Source organism: Podarcis raffonei, chromosome 10 (assembly GCF_027172205.1).
Source record: "Podarcis raffonei isolate rPodRaf1 chromosome 10, rPodRaf1.pri, whole genome shotgun sequence".
Lineage (NCBI taxonomy): Eukaryota > Metazoa > Chordata > Lepidosauria > Squamata > Lacertidae > Podarcis > Podarcis raffonei.
Window position 1 is genome coordinate 52,593,654 of NC_070611.1, and position 22,424 is coordinate 52,616,077.

General features: G+C 44.3%; 1 protein-coding gene across 2 annotated transcripts in view; it reads right to left on the reverse strand.

The window, feature by feature from the left end:
• The window catches only part of STAB2 (stabilin 2), an 89,424-nt gene that overhangs the window by 21,148 nt on the left and 45,852 nt on the right, over positions 1–22,424 (reverse strand). For both annotated transcript variants that reach the window (XM_053407416.1, XM_053407415.1), the window contains exons 38-55: positions 21,919–22,114; positions 21,265–21,360; positions 20,738–20,783; positions 19,967–20,043; positions 18,913–19,038; positions 18,223–18,296; positions 15,532–15,603; positions 13,598–13,717; positions 13,320–13,367; positions 12,825–12,908; positions 10,490–10,636; positions 8,259–8,399; positions 6,056–6,115; positions 5,277–5,453; positions 5,063–5,155; positions 3,886–4,032; positions 1,133–1,189; positions 475–598 (exon numbers count right to left, since the gene is read on the reverse strand). In XM_053407416.1, coding sequence (XP_053263391.1) covers positions 475–598; positions 1,133–1,189; positions 3,886–4,032; positions 5,063–5,155; positions 5,277–5,453; positions 6,056–6,115; positions 8,259–8,399; positions 10,490–10,636; positions 12,825–12,908; positions 13,320–13,367; positions 13,598–13,717; positions 15,532–15,603; positions 18,223–18,296; positions 18,913–19,038; positions 19,967–20,043; positions 20,738–20,783; positions 21,265–21,360; positions 21,919–22,114 — 1,885 coding nt within the window. The remainder of the gene's footprint in view (positions 1–474; positions 599–1,132; positions 1,190–3,885; positions 4,033–5,062; positions 5,156–5,276; positions 5,454–6,055; positions 6,116–8,258; positions 8,400–10,489; positions 10,637–12,824; positions 12,909–13,319; positions 13,368–13,597; positions 13,718–15,531; positions 15,604–18,222; positions 18,297–18,912; positions 19,039–19,966; positions 20,044–20,737; positions 20,784–21,264; positions 21,361–21,918; positions 22,115–22,424) is intronic.

Genomic DNA, 22,424 nt, shown 5'->3' on the forward strand with positions numbered 1-22,424 from the left:
GGTGTTTAAGCAGGGTTTGGATGGCCATCTGTCATGGATGCTTTAAGTGAGATTCCTGCATTGCAGGGGATTGGACAACATGACCCTCAGGATACCTTCCAACTCTGTAATTTTATGATTCTGTGAAAAACGTTTCCATATTACTTTAAACACTCTGGACCACCCCTCTGCCATCTGTTTCTGCCACATGCTGCCTGGTGGTTGCTAAGCCAACTCTCCTGTTCAAGAGTCAGAACAGACGATATGTAGGAAGCCTATCCCAGTTTTCTTTTTTAGGCAGCCATAAAGGGATCCAATGTTGACTGTAAAAGTTGTGCTGGGAAAGGGGATGTTTAACCTTTCCCCCCTCATGTTGTTATCTAGACCTAAATTGCTCCCCCTTCCCACACTGCTAATAGCATCACTGAGAAAGATATATAAGCACAGGAGCCCTTCTCAGAAGTTTCTCAAGTGTTTGATCCCAGGAAATCTTACCTTGACATTCATTCCCAAAGTAGCCCTTGCAACAGTGTGGTATCCTGACCATCATAGAACAATCCTTCTGACACCCCTTCAAGGTCCTGTGGTTGAGAGTGTAAATACATCTCTTCACCTCTCCCTTACGGTTTCATATTTAGAAATGGGGGAAAAAGAGAATGGACAAAACAAAGAAATCAGGAAATTCAATAAAGGCACCATAGGACAAGGTATTCATAACGCCCCTACCAGCCCTCACAGAATGGCTTAGAATCATAATGTTGGAAGGAATCTCAAAGGTCATCTAAATCCAACTCCCTGAAATGTGAAAGCACACTTTGCCTCCCGAAAGGAATCCTGGTAACTGTAGTTTACCCCTTACAGAACTACAGTTACCAGCACTCATAACAAACTACAGTTCCCAGGATTCTGTGGTGTGGGAAAATGTGCTTCATATGTATGGTGTGTAAGTAGCTCTGAAAGCTTATGATTGAGGGAGTGAGAAAGGAACCACCGAGCTATTTTATAATTCATATGTAGGTTACAGAGCCTCCAAGTCCTTTTGATACCTCCTTTGCTGTATAAGCTTGTTTGTATAAAATGTAGCTATTTTCCAAAATATTTTATTACAACTTGTCGGTTAAATTTTGACTTGTAAGTGTAGAACTGTAATTACCGTCACTTTAGATCCAGCAGGGCACCGAGGAGTTATGTAACAAGCAGTGCAGTCTCCCTGAAGAGAAAGAGAAACACACTTTTTCTGTCAGAAGACTAAAACTCCCCAAAGCTAGCTAGGATTAAAAACCACACTTAATTATTAAAATGACTATACAAATGCAATATATAATCTAATTAGCACTATGAACTGACATTGTAAACTTCATTTCCTACAATTTTTTTTAACAAGTCTCTTACCAAAGCTATATTTACCAATATATACCTGAGTGAATGAGTGAGTGTACCAGTAAGTTCCACAGCTGAAGGGTCCCCATGAATTCAGTTGTACCTCTATGCAGAGCCTATGCTCACAGAGCTTATACAGTAGACGCTCGGGCTGCGAACATGATCCATGCAGGATGCACGTTCGCAACCCGCAGCATTCGCAACCCACAGCGCCGTGTCCGTGCACGCACGGGTTGCGATTTGGCACTTCTGCGGATGTGCGGCCACCAAAACCCGGAAGTAACCCGTTCTGATACTTCCGGGTTTCGGCAGTACGTAACCCGAAAAAACGCAACCTGAAGCGTCTGTAACCCAAGGTATGACTGTATGCACAAAGTTTATATGAGCACAATCAGGACCAAGCAAAAAGCAAGCCCAATAAATCAAACATTAGTGAATAGGTAAAAAAAGGTAAAGGACCCCTGGATGGTTAAGTCCAGTTAAAGGTGACTATGGGGTGCGGCCTTCATCTCGCTTTCAAGCCGAGGGAGCCAGCGTTTGTCTACAGACAGCTTTCAGGGCCATGTGGCCAGCATGACTAAACTGTTTCTGGCGCAATGGAACACCGTGATGGAAACCAGAGTGCACAGAAATGCCATTTACCTTCCCACCACAGCAGTACTTATTTATCTACTTGCACTGGCGTGCTTTCAAACTGCTAGGTTGGTAGGAGCTGGGACAGAGCAACGGGAGCTCACCCCATTGTGAGGATTTGAACCACTGACCTGATCTGATCTGAAAGCCCAAGAGGCTCAGTGGTTTGGACCACAGCACCACCCGCGCCCCTATACAATAGTGTTTTAGAGGCCTAAAACACAGCTTCTCAATTCCCAATTTCTTAGTCACTTCGGTAAAAGAAAATACATTTCTGATTCAACAACAGTCCTCTTCAGTAGTGCAGAGAGTGTCTAATGAATGCATGGGGGTGGAGGGGGAGAAGATTGTTATTGCAGTGGTAAGACTTTGCCCACAAGCTGCACATATTAATTTGAATGCCAGTGTTGCGGCCCACAACCTGGGGACTTTGCAATGTGCAACAGAGTACTCGGATGAGGTTCAGGCTACTTCCTTGGTGGTAGAACTGCCAGTACCTCATACAGAGCCTTCTCTGCAAAAGGACACAATCCTGCCACCATTCTTAGACTCAGAGGGGTAGGTCTGTCTCCGAAGCCTCACAGACTCCAAGACTAAAAAACAAGATGAAGACATTTTAACCAGCCAACCAGCTCCTTCAGGTTAGAGGAGCATGCTACATTCTAAGCCTGGTCAAACTACATAAAGCTGCAGGGACTCCACCTTTAGTAGTGCTCCATGGAACTGTCTAAGGTCCTGCATGTTTCCTTTCGGCCTGGCATTCATGCTCCCACTGAACTGCACAGAGCCTGTGCATGTACAGTTTTATGCATTTTTGTGTCTGTCTTCAGGTAACTCAGTGAATAAGATGGTTCAATACATTTCGCTGGCTGAGGTGGACCAAGTCAAGGTGCATAGTACTCAAAGCCAGTTAAGGTATTTTGGCACCACAGGCAGAGAATCCCACTAGTACCTCTTTGCTGTCCACTCACAGACATTCTGGCTTGTGGTAGCTATATCATTCCGCCTAAGGGCAGGGCCTGTGTATAGGTCACTGGGATGGGGGTGCCAGGCAAATAGATTATTCTTAAATAATCTATTGAATTTAAACTGTGGGATGTGAGTCATTTTATTTGTTACTTTGTTGTGTGTGTGTGTGTATACATATACATATACATATACACATACATATACATATACATAAACATATATATATGTTGTTGTTTAGGCGTTTAGTCGTGTCCGACTCTTCATGACCCCATATATATATATCTGTGATCCTCAGCTGGAGTGGTATAGAAATGTAATAAATAAGTATCAGTGTATTGCCACTTTCCTCTCAGGCACAGACATTCCTTGAACACACCTTAAATGACAGAACAGAGAAAAAAATTCCATATGAATCATATTGGGTTTTTCCCAATACTTCAACATTTATAAAATCCTAGAAATATAGAACATGGAATAACTGAGAAATGAAATCTAGCCCAGTACAACTTTTTCATTTGTGCAATAAAATGGAGAAGTAGGCAGAGAAAATTCTTAAACATCTCTCTATTATTAATTCTAGTCAAGGACAATAACTAAAGATATTCAAAACGGCAAAAAAGCAAATGCATTTCGCTATCTAAATTAAGCAACATTCAAAAGTAGGCAGTAAGAAGCAGATTAAATACACTGAGTTTAATTGAACCAAATCCACTTGAACTGAATAAGACTTCTGAGTATGCACATACTGAGCTGCATTATTTAGGCTCTGATCTAGAGCTCCAGTGTACAGCAAAAGGTCCTGCGTATGCAGGACTCCCTTGTACATGCAGGAGGTATGTATACATATTGGAGCACTCACAGATGTAAGGGCACTGGATTAGTTCTGAAATTCAGAAGGCAACAAAAATCCATAGGAGGACTGACCGGAATATTAGAAGAGATAAAGGTGTCACATCGACCTCCAAGGACAGGATCTGTTAACATGCAGTCAATACCATAAGCGATGCCACCATCAAACTCAATATGCCTTTGTACAATCTTACACCTTCTTTCATTGAGGAACAGGTCACCCTGAAGGAGAAAGTTATAATAAAGTTATCACTGCTTCAGCAGGAGGCCTATTAGATAGTGAAAACAGGAAGAATAAATATAAATTGGAGTCAGATTGTTGGTTTGTTTTTTAACATATTTACAAAGAATCCCAAAGCCAACACCTCTTGTGTAATATCTGCTTATCTATTTATATGACATGTTTCAATACCAATGCTTTCAGAGATGCTATGTATCTTATTATACTGTTTTGTTTGCTGCCACTGACATTTTAATGTTGCTTTTTTATTGTTTTATGGATATTATGTTTTGTTGCTTTAAGCTGCCCAGAGAACACTGATATTGAGCAGCATAAAATCCTTAAATGGCACTATTTTTATGGAATTAGTTGTTTCATTAATGCAAAACAACTATGGGTGCTTCTGGAGAAAGTCTATGAACTAGATCTGGGGTAGGCAATGCAGATGTTGCTGGACTACAGCCCATCACTGTATGCTGACCATGCTGGCCAGGGCTGATGGGGGACGGAATCCAACAACATTGGATACCCTGATCCATCTCAATCTGATTTCTGATGGGAGTTTGGTCACCCTCTTGGTCACCTGATTTGACAGCCTGTGCTGACGAAGAGATCGGGGAAATGTAACACTCTTGATTCTCTGGACCTCTCAGTGGATTTCAAAGACATTGATCTTCGTTATTCTTCTGGACTGCCTTCTGGGGGCTGTACAGTGGTTCCATTCCTTTCACCTTTCCTGTGGAAAGCTTCACTTTTCCACGGTTTGAAGAAGGAAGACTATCGTTCCCTCCCTATGGAAGTTGCCCTACAATATTCTGCAGGGCTCTTCCCCACCCCGGTCTACACCGTTTGGCAAGCCACCTTCTAAGTTTCAGAATGGAGTCTTTCCCAGCTCCACCTGGATTGAACCTAGGACTTATTGTATGTGAAGCCATATGTTCTGCCACAGAGCTATGTCCCTTCCCCCAAAGTATGATGATGGGATTATGGGGCTGGAGTGGTCAAAACACCATGGATTAGCCAAACACTCACAGTATTGCTGTCATCATTGCCACATATCACACTGAGATCAGAACCTTGAAGAGTCTTCAGTGAAGTAGAGCTAGGGAGGTCACAGGCTAAAATCTGTGGAAGAGATCAGGAAAAACAAGAGAGAAAAAGGAGGAGACTGCACTGGTGCTGTTTTGTTTTTTTAAAAATTATAAATCATCTAGAAATGTTGCACTGAAATGTTGTACACTCCTACCTTAGCACTTCCAATAACGTGGAATTTCAAATACTGAAGCAGTTTCTCCTTGTTTGACATTTTAAACAATGAATCCTGCTGGTCCTTTGGCAGAGCCCTGATTACTTTGTCAGAGGGCCAAAACAAGGTGACTGGTTGATGAAGAGGATCGTTAATGAGACCCATCAGTCCTGAACTCTGAAATAAAGTAAAAGGAAAAAGACACAGTTTTTTGTTTTTTATACTATAAATGATATTTCACTGTGGATGTAAAGAGGGCTCCTGGCAGGTTCTGTTGCCTACTCCGAAGCTCGGAGACAAGAAGCGCCCAAAAATTATACAGAAGACTTTTTGGCTCTCTTCCTGTTGAGTCTCAATCCCATTTCTTGGAACGGCTTAGGAGAAACTGGAATTCGACAGGGCAGAAAGTGATAAAATATAGACAAAATAGGAAAACCACCACAAGGAGTGGAAGAAAAACCATCCTGGAGTGGAAGAAAAACCATTCTGGAAATAAGCAAAACCCACAAGGAATAAGAAAAACTGAGTATGTATTATTGTCCCATGCCCCTCAATGCAAATTGAATAATCATAGGAAGCTAGCAGGGTGGGTCTTGGAGCACTCTCTACATGCACAGTGAAATACCATTCACGGTAAGTACAGTTGTTCCTTCACCTGTAAGATGCAAGAGGTCTCCAAGTAAGCGGGATTTCCTCTGACACAGGAGTGCACAAAACATGCTGCAAAACCCTGCATCCAAAGGCCTTACAAAATGGGTTACAAAATCAAGTACTCTTACCTCTAGCAAATTGTAGAACATGATGTACCCATTTTTTGCTGCAATCACTTTGAGGTTTTCCTAGGAAGAAAAATTATTTGCCAATCTTATTTGCTCATTTAGTAAATGTAACAGCAGGGTGTTTTCAAAAAGCAGCAACATACTGTTTATTATTTTTACATACAACATATGAAAATGGTTGCTGCTTTCTGCAACATCTCGTAACAGAAGTTTCTGCATAATAGAAGCTTATTTAATCCTTGTAACTATGGTAAGTGTGACCACGAAGGTGCTAAAACCCAACTACTGCTGCTAATGAATCACTAGGTATTTTCAGTGCCAGCATAGCATCAGTGTGACACTGGGGGCGGGGGGGGGGATATGAAGTCAGCTAAGTCCTACTCAGAGTAAACCCATTGAAATAAATGAACCTAAGTTAGTAATGTCCTTTATTTATTAAATGTACCTCCTGCCATTCCTCCCAAAGCAGTCCAGGGCAGCAAAACAATCATTCATATATATATATATTTGGAGGCTCTACTCTGAGTAGGACTAGCACTGAATACCTACCTGCCTATGATCTTTGCAGCCATTTCATTTCACAAGTGCTTTGCTAGTTCCAATTAGCTGTAGTCTAATTCACAAATTACAACCAAACTAGGCATGACACGAAACATGTCAAGTGCTGTGGTTATTTTTAAAAACTGCTGTGCCCCCATTTTTGTCTGGGAAATAGTGAGAGAGGAAGGGTTAACCATGCCTCACCACAGTTCTGATGAAAATTGTTTCTCCCTCACCTATGGTGGCTATTAACAATCGAAAACACAACCCTGGGACCCAAGTGGCACATTTAGCACCATGATCTAGTTTGGTCCAAAGAGAAGAGAAGCACTGGGCTAAGCCCCACGTTGCTCTGTAGGGCAGCCTTCAACCTGGAACCCTCCAGGTGTTTTGGACTGTTGAGAATTCCATTCCTCCCGTGCTGCAGGTGTGTGTGGGATTGTTACATGTCACATGTCTGTTTACATTCCAGCACTGATTATTGGAGTCTTGTGAGCGGAAAGGGAAATACGCTGTTTCCGCTCTGTATAGCTTTTGCTTTTGTTGTTCTCTAGGAGGAGAAGAGACACACCATGGACTACACCCAGTCAGCTGATGGGAGTTCTGGTGCAAAACACCCAGTCAGCTACACCCAGTCCAGTCAGCTGATGGGAGTTCTGGAGGGCCCCAGGTTTTCCAAGGCTGCTCTATAGTGACAGCAGCTAGAAGAGTTACAGGCTCTCCCTTCTACTTTTCAGCCCTTTAAAAAGTCTTCTTCCACATGTTTTTGAAACATAAAAGCAAGAGACAGTGACATCTAGTGGTTAGAGAGCTGGACTTGGGAGGTAAAGGTAAAGGGACCCCTGACCATTAGGTCCAGTCGTGGCCGACTCTGGGATTGCGGCGCTCATCTTGCTTTATTGGCCGAGGGAGCCGGCGTACAGCTTCCGGGTCATGTGGCCAGCATGACTAAGCTGCTTCTGGCAAACCAGAGCAGCGCACGGAAATGCTGTTTACCTTCCTGCCAGAGTGGTACCTATTTATCTACTTGCACTTCATGCTTTCAAACTGCTAGGTTGGCAGGAGCAGGGACTGAGCAACGGGAGTTCACCCCATCACGGGGATTCGAACCGCAGACTTTCTGATCAGCAAGTCCTAGGCTCTGTGGTTTAACCCACAGCGCCACCCGCGTCCCTGGGACTTGGGAGACCAGGGTTCAAATCCTCACTCAGCTATCAAGCTCATGGAGTGACCTGGGCCAGCCACAGCCTCTCAGCCTGACCAACCTCACAGGGTTCTGAGGATAAAAATGGGGAGGAGAACCAAATGTGCTTTCCTTGGAGGAAAGGTGGGATAGAAATGTAGCAAATAATTAAATCAATAAAATCATGCCAGAAGTGCAGGTTAGCAAAATGTAGTTACTGTTCAAAGTATTGATGCAAATGATCTAATTGAATTACTTAACAAAACAATGCAGTCTTTTTTTTTAAAACAATTATGATTTATCCATGTTTTAGTAACAACAAACAACTATGGCAATTAATTATGGCAGACATATCACCTAAGTGACACACTGTAATCTTTATTTCAACTAGTTAAGCAACTAATCAGCTGAAAGCAAAGTAGTAAAACGTGACTGAACAACTTTTAATTAGTTGGAAATACCAGTATAAATTTTACACACCCTTTGAGTTTTTGGTTGTCCAGGAGGGAACTCTTGAATCCTTTGTGGAAACAAGGCCTTGTCTATGAGATGTATTACCCCATTTGTGCAGATTAAATCACTGGTTAAAATCTTAGCGTCTCCATTCAAAAAAACTGAATTCTGAAAACAAACACAAAAAACAAGGTATGGATTCTACTAGTGCGTGGTCTCACATACGTTTTAAAATAGAATAAATGTACCAGGAAATTAGGCAATGTGATAAAAACCCAGGGACTTAAATGCATTTCAGCAGTAGCTGGATCTGTGTGCAGCTTCCCTCTCCGTTGACCCATCAAACCTCAGGTGGAAGTTTCTCAATGAAGTACCGTATTTTTCGCCCTATAGGACGCACTTTTCCCCCTCCAAAAATGAAGGGGAAATCTGGGTGCGTCCTATGGGGCGAATGCAGGCTTTTGCTGAAGCTTGGAGAGCGAGAGGAGTCCGTGCGCACTGACCCATCTCGCTCTCCAGGCTTCAGGAAGATATCCGCAGCCTAGGCAGCCCTGCGGGAGGTCCCGCAGGGATGTCTAGGCTGCGGATAGCAGCCTGCTTCCCGGAGCGTCGGGCGCCCTGAAAGCAGAGCGCCCGGCGCTTCGGGAACACATCCGCAGCATGGGGAGCCCTGCAGGAGTTCCCTGCAGGGCTCCCCACGCTGCGGATAGCAGCCTGCCGCCCGGTGGGCAGGGCGCCCTGAAGCAGAGCACCCCTCGCGCCGGGCATACATCCGCAGCGTGGGGAGCCCTGCAGGAGTTCCCCGCAGGGCTCCCCACACTGCGGATAGTAGCCTGCTGCCCGGCGGGCGGGGCGCCCTGATGCAGAGTGCCCCTCGCGTCGGGCAGACATCCGCAGCGTGGAGAGCCCTGCAGGAGTTCCCCGTAGGGCTCCCCACGCTGCAGATAGCAGCCTGCCGCCCGGCGGGTGGGGCGCCCTGAAGCAGAGCGCCCCTCGCGCCGGGCAGACATCGGCCAGCCGCACAAGCTCAGGGGACAGCAGGGAGGCGCAGCGCCGCCATCCCGCTGTTCCTCGACCTGGTTCGGTTTCCCCGACCTGCTTTTGGGGGGGAAATAAAGGGAAAAAAATTCCCTTTATTTCCCCCCCAAAAAACTAGGTGTGTCCTATGGGACGGAGCGTCCTATGGGACGAAAAATACGGTACCTTCAAACCTGGAATGACTCTGCCCACCCAGACTGGCCATAGCTCAGTGGGGGAGCAAACTACATTACATGCAGAAGGCGCCATCTCCAATATCTGGCATTTCCAGGTGGGAATCTGGAAGATACTCCCTGCTTAAAACCCTGGAGAGTAACTGTCAACGCAGACAATACTGAGTTAGATGGACCAATGATCTGAGTATAATGCAGATTCCTATGTTCCTATGAAGGGCCATTGAATCCTCATGGCCATAGAGATTTAAAATTACAAAACATACAGTAAAGTAAAGTGTGGAAATATAGGCTGTTACACCTTTTAAACATTCCCTTCTAAGTCCTTTCCAAAGTTAGCATAGAAAGAGACCACATGTTTGGTAAATTAAAAATCGCTTATTTACAAACTCTTCAAAGGTCAGATTCATGTGTTTTTCCATATAGCAGCAACAAAACATAGCCAGTTAAACTTGAGTTATAAATTGATAAGAGTTTCTAAATTATTTGTATAGAAACAGAGATGGCTTGCTAAAACCACACATTCTGAGCTGGGAACAACCAGACCAGATGTCTTTCCTGGTAGGGTTACATGGTGGAAGAGAGAGAGAACAAAGAGTTTGGTATCCCTTCCTCCCAATGTAAGGGGGTGTGACCTAGCTAAGCCTGGCAGGACAGCTTACTCTATGGTCTTAACCCCTTCATGCATTAATTAGAGTTAAGCATGTTGGTTATATGAGGCTTATTTATCCCCCACCAAGTGGGTTAGTAGAGGAGGAAAGGGCTTTCTTTCTTCCATAGCTAGCATGGAAGCTGAGTGTAGTGGGATTTGCCCGCCAGTTCACCTACTCACCTGCAAAGCATTCATTGTCACCTGTGGTGACCCAGTGAGTTGTTAATGCAATGCTGCAGAAGAGCTCATCTGGTGGGTTGCAACCATCGACCCATTAGATTAGCATTCATTTGAGCCTCATTGCTAATGCTAATCCATCCCAGCACCTTAAGAAGACTGCACCTCTGTTTTCTAAGGAGGTAACATTACACATCTGCTGCCCAAGGCTTAGTTACCTGTGAGAATGTGATCTTGAGCTGATCTCCATGGAGAGTGGTGACAGTTTTATCAGATGTCATATCACTAGAGAGCAGCGCTGTACAGCCTACAATATGATAGCGAAGAATCTGGGGCATCCAACCTTTGAGACTCCAGTCCTGAACCTTAGATAAGAGTCAGAAAACATAATAGGTAAGGCGGGGGAGCAAATGGTACTGCTGCAAATGCACCCAAAATACTGCTGTTGATTTTGCTGCCTCATTACCATGAGGTGGGAGTCTGGGATCTGAGGCACATAAATGGTGCAGCCTACTCTGGTACATGTTTACTTGGAAGCAAGTCAACTGTGTTCAATGAGGTTTACTCCACAGTGTGTCAAGGGCTGGAAATATTAATAGACTGTTATGAGTTGAGGGTGGGAAGGGCTGTACGCTGATACCCTTCGAATTAATGGATCCAGCATGGATCCAATTCCTGGAATAGCCAGACTGGTTTCCCGGTGAGGTTATGGCCCTAAATATGGGTTAAGGTAACAAAGGAAGTGGTTCTTCACCAGGGAGAAAATGGCTGGGGGCCCCGCCTTCCTCAACTTGCTGGTAGTTAGACAAAGGCCAGAGTGGAAAATGGAGTCATGTGAGCTAGAAGCAAGGCAGCAGGCTAGGAAGGCAGAGAGCCATGCCTGATTTCTGCTGGAATCAAAGACTATGGCTATTATTATTATTATTATAAATTTTTATTTGTACCCTGCCCTCCCCGGTTGGAGCTAGGCTCAGGGTGGCTAACATCATAAAACTAACACAGTATACAAAGAACATAAAAACAGGCAATCAATGAATTAAAATACCGTATTTTTCGTCCTATAGGACGCACTTTCCCCCCTCCAAAAATGAAGGGGAAATCTGTGTGCGTCCTATGGGGCGAATACAGGCTTTCGCTGTATTTCGCTGAATACAGGCTTCAGGAAGCTATCAGCAAGCCTGGGGAGCCCGCGGGAGTTCCCGCAGGGCTCCCTAGGCTGCGGATAGCAGCCTGTCGCCCGCCGCGTGAGGCGCCCTGAAGCATAGCGCCCCTCGTGCCGGGCAGACACCCGCAGCGTGGGGAGCCCTGCGGGAACTCCCGCAGGGCTCCCCGCACTGCGGATAGCAGCCTGCCGCCCGGCGCGCAGGGCGCCCTGCGGGAGTCCCTACGCTGAGTCCCTAAGCAGAGCCCTGCGGGAGTCCCTACGCTGCGGATAGCAGCCTGCCGCCCGGCGCGTGGGGCGCCATGAAGCAGAGCGCCTCGCGTGCCGGGCAGACATCGGATAGCCCCACAAGCTCGGGGGACAGCGGGGAGGTGCAGCGCTGCCATCCCGCTGTCCCCCGACCTGGTTTGGGGGGGGAAATAAAGGGGGGGAAATCCCTTTATTTCCCCCCCAAAAAAACTAGGTGCATCCTATGGGACGGAGCATCCTATGGGACGAAAAATACAATACATCTTGAAATTAGTTCAGAGCAAATTAAAATCTGGACAGATGGTAGTCCATGGGTAAAATTGAGGGTGGTTAATATTCTTCAGGGCCAACTGTTACCACTGGTCTTATAAAGGACCTGTGAGCAGGCTAGGAGGCCTCTTTAATGCTTGTTCTTATACAGAAAGAGAAAAATCAGACTGAACTCTGACCAAAGGCCTGGAGGAACAGTTCTGTCTTGCAGGCCCTGCGAAAAGATATTGGAGAAGCAAGACCCTTTTGGGGTGTTAATGCTGTGAACCTGTCCATTGTATTTGTGTAAGTAAAGCATGTATCATAAAGACGGCAGTGTATCTGCTGTACTGCATTCCAAAGGTAACACAAACCCCTGGGTTAAGTGCCTGGAACCGCTGGAATCTGGCACTGCTCTGCATTTGGGTTGGTGTGACAATGCTTTCCTATAGCACTACCTTGGGAGGGAGGAATTGCCTCACTGTAGGGTCTAATCCAGGGTAATGGACCTGCTGCCTTGTTAGGAGTGTCTGTTTGCTTCCACTGATGCTCTGTTGTATATTTCCAAATAAAGACAAGCCGTCGAGATAACATAAGGCTCTAGGGCTCTGTTATCTAAATGAAATTAAGCTCAGCAGCCCTGTCCCTAGAACTTCTTGCCACCATGCATGTAAGTTACTAGACTAAATAAATGTTTACTGGGGGCTGGCAGAGGTGGGATTCCTGCATTCCTATGCTTGGCACAGAGAAAGAATGGAACACTTCATCCCTCCATCTCCACCCATCTTACCCATGCCAGATGCTCCCCGGCATATAGTTCATTGTTGGCTATGTCTACCAGGCTAGTGCTTAAGTATAAGGCCGATTTGCATTATTAAGATTGATTTGCTTACTTTTGGTGTGGTTAGATATGCTTGGTTGATTGGTGCAAAAACAGTGAATGGGCCGGCTCCGACAATGTCATTGATGTTAGAGTCCTACAGGAAAGAAAGGCAAAATGTTAAACATTTCAGGCTAAAAATGTATATTAGGGTAAAGTGTTATAAAATGCACATATAGGTGCAAATAACATTAAAAAAATAGCTTGCAAAACACGTGTATTAGGAAAAGTGCATACAAAAATGTTCATCAGGAAAAATGTGCGCTAAAGTGCTGATAAATTTACACGAGGACATTTTAAAAAAATAATCACAAACCAATGCAGAAATGTGGCAAGCTGAACTTAAGTCTGGAAAAACAAGTAACTGACGGCTCATCCACAATATGGCTGATCATGTTTATCGCGTCTGTTTTGCCTATAAATAACAACTTTGGCAAAGCTTTCAAAATGTGTGAGTGAAAATGATCACTGATAGAGATCAGGACCTGGGAGGGCACATCTATCTTACCGTTAGATATCCCTTAAACCGAGTAGTGTTGTAATCTGCTGCAAGTTCCTATAATAAATAAATAAACAAACAAACAAACAAATAAATAAATAGATTGATTGATTGATTACAGAAGGCAGCAATGACAAAATAGAAACGATGTAGGCCGGGTGTGGGGAACCTTTGGCCCTTCAGATGTTGATGAACTACAACTCTCATCAGCCCCAGCAAGAATGCCCAATGGCCAGGGATAATGAAAGCTGTAGCACAACATTCTACAATAAAAAAGGAAGTTTTACCGGAAATATACTGCCTCTGCAAGTAAATCCATCTCCAACGTAACTGAGTCGACAGGTACAGGTCCTTTCTGAGTATTCAGTATCATTGCAGATGGCATTTTGCGAACAGCCACCATTATCCTGTTAGGAAGGGAACCCAACATTAAACAAAATCTCCCCTGTGAAGATACATCTCAGTTCTAGTTTAAGAAAAAGAATAAATCTATGGATAAAGGGAATAACTTTTACACCTTGCTCATTTCAATGGGACGTGGCCCTTCCATAGTCAACACTGCCCACTCAGTGGCACAGAAATTCATAATCATAAGGATTTAAGAAGCAGCAAACTTCATATTGAGAACACAACTGAAACGGAAACTGAAAAGCAGAGCAAAGGGAAAGCCAGGAGATGGAGTCCAACACACCACTCTTATATGCAACTCTTCCATGGTCTACATACTACAATTCTTTACATGGAGGCTGTTGTTGTCATGCCACAAATTAAAAATACCATTTTCTTCCCTTTGCCCTGCAAATCCTAGGTGGGGCAGAGCACTGCTTTAGATGGGACAATGCCCCAACTGTCTATCTAGATCATTGATATGAGTTATTGGGAAAACCTAACTTTTAAATTGGAAAATATACTAAGCCTCAGAGGGATCAGCTGTGTTACAGAGCCAGATTGCATGCTGAATGACAGTAATACAGGATTAGCTGTAATAAATAAATAAATGTTAAAATCCAATTTTAAAGAGCTTTACAGTTACTGAAGAAAGCAATAAGCTGGCAATAAGAAGCCCATATGCAAGGAAAGGAAGGAACACTTTCCTTGTCTTTCACTTGGGATTCAAATGTCAATGCTCTCAATCCTCAGATCAGGCAAAAAAGGGCCAATCAGCCTTTGATTATGTCTGCACCACAGCTACTCTGTAAGAGCTCCGTAAAAATGGTGAAATGCCCTGCTTTTGCTCAAAGGTTCTCAGTTGTCAACGGTGACCTCCCTTTCTCTACCTAAAGCAGTCTGCCTGCACCTTCTGTCATTGCCCCTTTCCCCTTTTTCTGTTGCTCCCTCCTCCATGAAGGGACGCGGGTGGTGGTGTGGGTAAAACCAGTGCCTAGGACTTGCCGATCGCATGGTCAGCGGTTCGAATCCCCGCGGCGGGGTGCGCTCCCGTTGCTCGGTCCCAGCGCCTGCCAACCTAGCAGTTCGAAAGCACCCCCGGGTGCAAGTAGATAAATAGGGACCGCTTACTAGCGGGAAGGTAAAAGGCGTTTCCGTGTGTTGCTCTGGCTCACCAGAGCAGCTTCGTCACGCTGGCCACGTGACCCGGAAGTGTCTGCGGACAGTGCTGGCTCCCGGCCTCTAGAGTGAGATGAGCGCACAACACTAGAGTCTGTCAAGACTGGCCCGTACGGGCAGGGGTACCTTTACCTTTACCTCCTCCATGAACTGCCACTCACTCAGTCCCCAGCGGGGATACTTTCTCAGAGTGAGGCACTGTGGGAGAGATGGACCCAGAGATTTTGCTGCGATGGTAACTAAGCATCCTGAAGCAAGTCTGGAATGTGAATCCTGTGGACTGACTTTTAAAAGGAAGCAGGGAGTCTCAAGCCTTCCTTGAAAGTTTTTCTCCCTCGTCCTCTCTTGCATGGGCTGCAGCAACCCAGTGGCAGAAGAAATACACTAGGCTGATCCTGGTGAGTTCACTCCTGCCTCAGGTTTAAGTTCAGAGCAAACAAAGTAGGCTGGCTGCACTTTCATGTGTAGCTGAAATACAAGCAAATGGCAGCCACAAGCAGGGCTAGTAGATGCCAGTTTCTCATCTATCTGCAGGAGATGTTAAAAAGTTCTTGTTTGGGATTCCTGCCTTGAATGGACCTTTGTCTGTTTGGTAAGAGACACACCTCAAAGCACATTGTCAATGAGAAACCAGGCTGATATGAAATTTACTCACAAATGAACAGAGACTGATGTAGGTGCATGATTTGCCATTGCCAGAATATCCTTTTAAACAATTACACGCTGCCTGCCAGGAGAAAGGGGGGGGGGGGAGAGAAACAATGTCAAGTTCTGCAAGGAGAATATAATTGGCTCTGGAAAATAAATAAGGCACAGAATAATATATCCCTTTCTGGGCTCACATCTCTTTTCTAACATTCCTTTTTTCATAGGCAAAGCACATAGCCTAAGGTACGTTTTCTCATTTCTGCCACTGCATTTCATCAGTTGAAAGAGCCCAATATGATAAGCTATTTGAGCCTTAATATTTTTTTAAAGAAAAGGGGGGAAATGTTGCAATTAGAGTATAACAAGTTAGGTCTTTGTCGTTCCAATTTATCTTACATAGCTCAGTGGAATAAAAATAGCCAGAGACCTCATCACCTAGGCAACTTACTTTTATTTAGTCCATAAAGTTATTTGCAAGAATCCTCAAAATATTAGTGTTTTTTTAAAAAACACACCACAAAACCTAATATTTTGGACTTCATAATTCTGTGCTCAAAGTACAGCACGCACATTGGCTGGGTCTAGATACATCTGTTAAGTACTGAGTTGAATAGGATCCAAAAGGCAGCAGTCTGATTGGTCCTAGAACAATAGGATTCAGAATGCAGCAGTCTGATTGGTCCTAGAACAATGCAGCAGTATGATTGGTTGGCAGGAACTACCCAATCATGCTCCAGATAGAAGTGAATCCACAACCTGATTGGCTTACAGTAGAATTCCGGAATTAGCCAATCATGTGCAGCCCATTGTGTAAATAATGTATATAAAGCAGATACTTTGAGGGGACATTCATTCATTCCTCCTCACCACTATGAGCTGAATAAAGAGCATGAAATCACTTTGCGACTCTGAGTATATTTCAACATCAAAAAGACTTCATTACGTAAACTTCATTACGGGACTCCACAGCGCCATCTAGTGTTATAACACATATAAAAAGATCCCACGAATGGAAGCAAATGGAAGCTGCTCCCCCGGCCACGCCACAATTTAAACAGGCGTAGCCATGCCCCCAGTCAAACCCGAATAGCTGGCAGGGGGTGTGACGCGACCAGGAATCCTGCTGATGTGAGCGGCGTTCCTCCGCCCACTCCCGCGTCGCTGCAAGGACCTGGATTCCCGCCCACAAAGCAGCCCCTCTCAGAAGGGGGAGCTGACATGTAAAAAGCTTTTTCTTTACTAATGTAGCCGAGTCCATTATTTCAGTAATCCTTGCAAGGGAGGACCGCATTACAGTATTATTATGCCCATATTACAGATAATGGAGGGAGGTTCAGACTTACTTAAGGGCACTGAGTTAATTTGTTGCAGAGCCAAGGTGTGAACTGACATCTACTCCACTAAAATGTTGCAGTTAAAACAGGATACAGTGGTACCTCAGGTTAAGAACTTAATTCGTTCCGGAGGTCCGTTCTTAACCTGAAACTGTTCTTAACCTGAGGTACCACTTTAGCCAATGGGGCCTCCTGCTCCCACTGCGCCACCACCGAACGATTTCTGTTCTCATCCTGAAGCAAAGTTTGTTTGTACCCAAGGTACTATTTCTGGGTTAGCGGAGTCTGTAACCTGAAGCGTCTGTAACCCGAGGTACCACTCTATGGGAAAGGACTCCCCGCTCCTCCCATTCCCACACCACAGTCAGCAACAGAACAAGAGCTTTTGGTGTAAAAAGATCTCAAGTTTCAATCCCTGGCATTTTTAGTTAAAAATTATCTCAGGCAGCACATGGTGGGAAATACTGGATGGAATCTTTTTCAGCCAGAGGACCACATTCTGGGACCATGTGCCTGTGGGAGTGCTGAGAGGGAGCCAAAAAGTGATGAACAGCAGCAATCTTACCATTGTTCAGTAGGCTGCATTACAGTCACAACCAAAAATCTGAGGTTTCTACACACTTCAAGGACATATTCTAGTCAGGCAAAAGCACTGTAAGGGGTGTTACCTGGGGAGAAGGGTGTGTGGCCTGAGGAGAGTCTCAGGGCTGGCCAGAGGGGCCGGAGGGCCACATTTGATCTCTGGGCCTGAGGTTCCTCACCCTGCCCAAGAGGCCAAAGATCCACTGTACATGGCTAAATGGATCAATGACCTGTCTCAGTTTAAGGCACATTCATAGGATCATATGTTGCCATTCTATAACCTATGATTCATGGGAGGTGAGCCTGACCCCATCCATTGGTAGGAGAAGAAGCAGGTGAGGGGAACTTCCTTCTTGCTTCCCTGCCACAATGATCTCCCACTGCCAGTTGCCATAGGGCTGCAGAGCTGAAAGGAAGTGTTCTCTGGCCTTCAACACTGGCCAGAGGACTCCGGAGGGCCACAGTCAGATAGTACCTTTTGCCTTCTAGGAAGAACATGTTGGCATGGGTAGAGATCACCTTGGCCCCATCCCCTCAGCCAACTGTTCCAGTACTTGCTTTATTCTTTCTTCACCATTCCCTTTTCTTTTGTATCACATGTATTAGATTGCGAGCCTGTGGGCAGGAATTGGCTTATCTTCTAATGCATGCACTTAGTGCCCAGGAAATTTTAGGTGAATTGTAAGTGCTAGTAATCAATCTATGTAACAGCAACAGTAGCAGCAGCATCAACAAATTAATGCCTGCAATGTGCATCAAAATGAGATAGGAGCATTGCTTACCTGATTGGGTCCAGTGTGAGTGCACTCTGCATTTTTATCACACCCACCATTATTCTCCACACAGGGATTGATTTCTTTATGTGACAAACACAACAGAGGAAAAAATGTGAGTACTGTTCTGATTCTGAGAGGCACTGCCAAATGAAAGCTACTAGTTTCCAATAATTATTGCTTGCTGTTGCCCACTAGGATCCCCCTTGGTTTGGCTACAAGGGTAAAATAAGATTATGGTATTTGTAGCAGTTTGTGATGGCAATGCTATACTCCTTTCCTTGAAGGAGCTAAAGGACTTGCAGTCACATCAAAAGTCTACAAGTTTTGTCAAATGTGTAAAGATTTTCTTATGCATAGAGATTTTATTTTTATTTTTACCTGGGGCCATTTTGAATCAAACCACCCTACATGAAATGGTTCTGTCCTCTCTGAACATGTGAAACCATGTCTGCATGATTCACTCTCTGGACTTGTGAAACCATGTCTCCATGATTATAAAAAAAATATTCCCAAGAGGTAAGGTTGTGACTCGTGACTCAGTTCAGAAAATCAGCAATCGCCCTAATCTCCAAGCAGCTGTCTTAAAAAACAAAAACATTTATGGTTTACATGAGAATGTATCAATACATATATTATGTAGTCATGCTGCCTATTTATCAGTCTCTTAAGATCTTAAACCATAAAACAAGCACTTACCAAAGCAGACGATCCCATCTCCAGTGTAACCTGCATTGCAAAGACACACTCTGTTTCCTGGAGTGGTGCGTCTGCATTCTGCTTTGAGAGAACAACCTCCATTGCTGGTTTCGCATGCATTGATAGCTGTGAAAGAACAAAGAATATAAAGTATGGCTGCGATCCTCAAGCTGCTTTCAAATAGCATGCAGTAGCACACATAGGTTTGCCAGAAAAATACAACCATACAGTGGGGGCAGAGTGTTGATGTATGCTGTGTGTGACACCAAATGGCAGGTTTGCAGTTTGGTTGAAATGCTGAGAAAGAGAGAAGCACCATTGGGGAACGTTCTCTGTGGGAACATTAGCTGCCTTGCTGTTTGCCTCTATCGATGTCCTACTATTTGTTGGAGAGTGTGCAGAGTTCCCATTCAACACGCCAGTGGAGTGCGCCCATGGAACCAAAAAGCACCACAGTTTTAGGTAGGGTCAGTCCCTTTACTGACAGTACAATGCAGTTCCCACAGCTTTTAGGTTATGTACAGTTGTAGTATACAGTCCTTCCAGCAGCATACAGGCTTCTTGCAGTGTTCCAGCACAGGCTAGGCTCTGGCCAAGAGCAAACTTGCTTCCAACACAAGTGGATTTCTATTTTAGATTGTGCTGAGTTACTCTCACATGCTTAACTAGTTTCAGGTGCAAGACAAATTAGCCAGCACACCCAACTTAACCCTTTCTGTCTTTTTTCCTTTGCATAAATAGACTGTTATATATCAACACTATTTGCATATTTGCAAATAAAGAATATACTTTTTAAAAAAACATTGTAACCTTCAGTGCTCTCCCCCTCTGAATGGAGTATCATGAGTCATGCAATGCTGCTTCAGAAACTCCTCACCCCTCAAGGGAGTGGGGAGCAGGCACCACACGTGACCACTTGTGAGCGGAACAGTCCTATTCATTGAAACAAATGGTGGTTCTGGTATTTTCCCAGCCTCCTGCCCCACCAGTTTCTTGTGAATGGGAGGCGCAGTGAATATGGTATGTCAAATGGAAAAGGACAAAGTCCACTTGCCTGTACAATATGTCCCGTTCCCTTTAAACCCTGCTGCACACTTGCAGTATGCTCTGCCATAGGAATTGAGAAGGCAGCTAAGATGGAAAAAGGAAAGTAAAACCACTTATTTTGCAGCATCACCACTGCTTATTTCATGCAATACTTTTTTTCCAAAAGGTTGACAGACCCATGAAAGCAGATCTAAAATCTCTAAGGCAATCTTTAGAAAGCTGTATTTTCTAAAAACATAGCATGTGGGGCAAAAAACCAATCCTAACTTCATACACATTGTAGAATGTTTTACACAATTTTTGGTACAATATTCTCCAACGCATACCAAGCATATCATTTTATTTATTTTACTTTGTATAAAAGCATTTATATACTGCTTAATATTTCAAAAATCTGTAAGTGGTGAGTTAAATTATAAGCAGGTCAGTAGCTTGAAATTTTATGTAATCTAACCTCTCAGAGAACTTTAAACTAGGACAATCAATTTCTAGTTGAGTTTTTTTAAGTGTCAGGTATGTCAAATTAAAGTGCCTGAAACTTATATGTTGCAGGGCAATTATGACAATTTCTATGCCAATTGTTGCTAGTCCATATGCATTAACAGCTTAAATTTGGATACTGTTCCTGTGGATGACTACTGCAAAACTCCCATGCTGGTTGGTGCCTATTTTTGCCAAGCCCCCACCCTCTGTTTCAATGTTCGTGCTATAGTTGCTGGAGAAAGGTGTTGTCTGAATGCAGCCTAAATATTATTAGATAAATTGCTGTCATACATACTTGGCACTGGTGTGGCAGCTACGGTTGCATTTATCATCTTTGATTTCTGCAGGAGGAAAATGACTTTGTTAGTCAACAGCATACAATCCCAATTTACCCTGCTCATCAAAGAGTTGATCTATGTTTGCAGAATGGCTGATGCACAGACCACAGCAATGGCCTGATGCATAGATCAGTTCAAAACACATGTCATGCTCTTTCTCAGAACTGCACTGAGTTTTTAAGGACAGTGTATATTTCATTAAAAAAACCCCAAAACAAAAATTATCTACTCAACCAGAGGACTAAAGCACTGAGAGGGCTGAAGGTCTAAACTTGCAGACAGTGTCTTGGAAGGAATTTTGATGAACTGCAGACAATGGGACCAGAAAGAGTAAAGGCCTAATTTCAGGGTCACATTCAGCTGGTCTGAAAGAAAAGTGAACCTGTGCAGCTTCAGTGATGGTGCCTTCACTGCCTTGAGCTCTGAGTTTTAAATTTGCAGCCTCAAATGGTAGCTCAGAGTGATGGAGAGCAATCACACTTACCTTCGTCGCATTTCACACCTCTCCAGCCAACATCACATTCGCAAGAGCCATCGCCTTTAATATCATCGTTGCATTTCCCATGGATGCAAGGACACTCTAAGTGCAGAGAGGTGATGTTGTAAGGACTGCCCCAGCAGTAACAACAACTGGACTATGAAGGGAGGTCTGCCTTAACGTATTATTCCGACTTCCTTTCTTGCCTTAACATACTCAAATGGGCTTATTTGACTTAAAGCATGGCTCATATATTATATTTTGCAGATGCAAGAGTCCTTCCCATAAAGCAGAAAACAAGCAGAAAACACTACTGTACCAATATAGCATCTCATGTTTTTGAGATTTGTGTGATCAAGGGCTGCCCCTTTTCTTCAAAGCCACAGTAAGCTTTGAAGAACCACAGAGGTTTGCATTATGGCCAGTTACACAGGTCCATTTTTGGCATTTCAGTGGACTCTGATGCAAAGTGACCTGATCTGAAGTCCCCAGGCTAACATGCAGCTTGGAATGTAATGATCACTTAGATTTTATACTACTTTTGAATTTTGTGACATGGTTCTTGGAACAACAACAAAATGGACCTAAATGTGTCTATTCTAAGTCAAAGAGAGGCAAGCAACTTAACTAGTTGTCTCAGTGGTCTGAAACCTGAAGTACCTTGATCACAGCCGGTGCCATATTTGCCCTTGATACATTTTTCACAGGCTACTCCCTCGAATCCTGCTTCACACTCACAAGTACCATTGCCATTGAGGCCATCTAAGCAAATTCCATTTCCAAAGCAAGTGTTTCCAGTCAGTCCTGGACAAGGCTCGCACTGAGGGCCATAGAAGCCCGCACAACACTCCCTGGTCTGAAAAAGGAACAAACAAGGTAAGGCGAATGCAACTGTGTATAAGAGAATAAAAGAGAAGAGGTGCCATAAAAGGACTATGAATTAAGGCAGGAACTCTTGAGCTGCCTTATTTATGGGTGTGCTACAGTCTAAGATCAGCCACAGAGGCCCTCCTCACAGACCCACAAGTGGGTAATACGAGACAGGTTGGAATACGAGGCAGGGCCTTTTCAGTGGTGGCCCCTAGCCTATGGAACTCCCTTCCCAAAGAGATAAGTTTAGTTCATTTTCTATTTTCTTTTAGGCATGACATAACAACTCTCCCCCC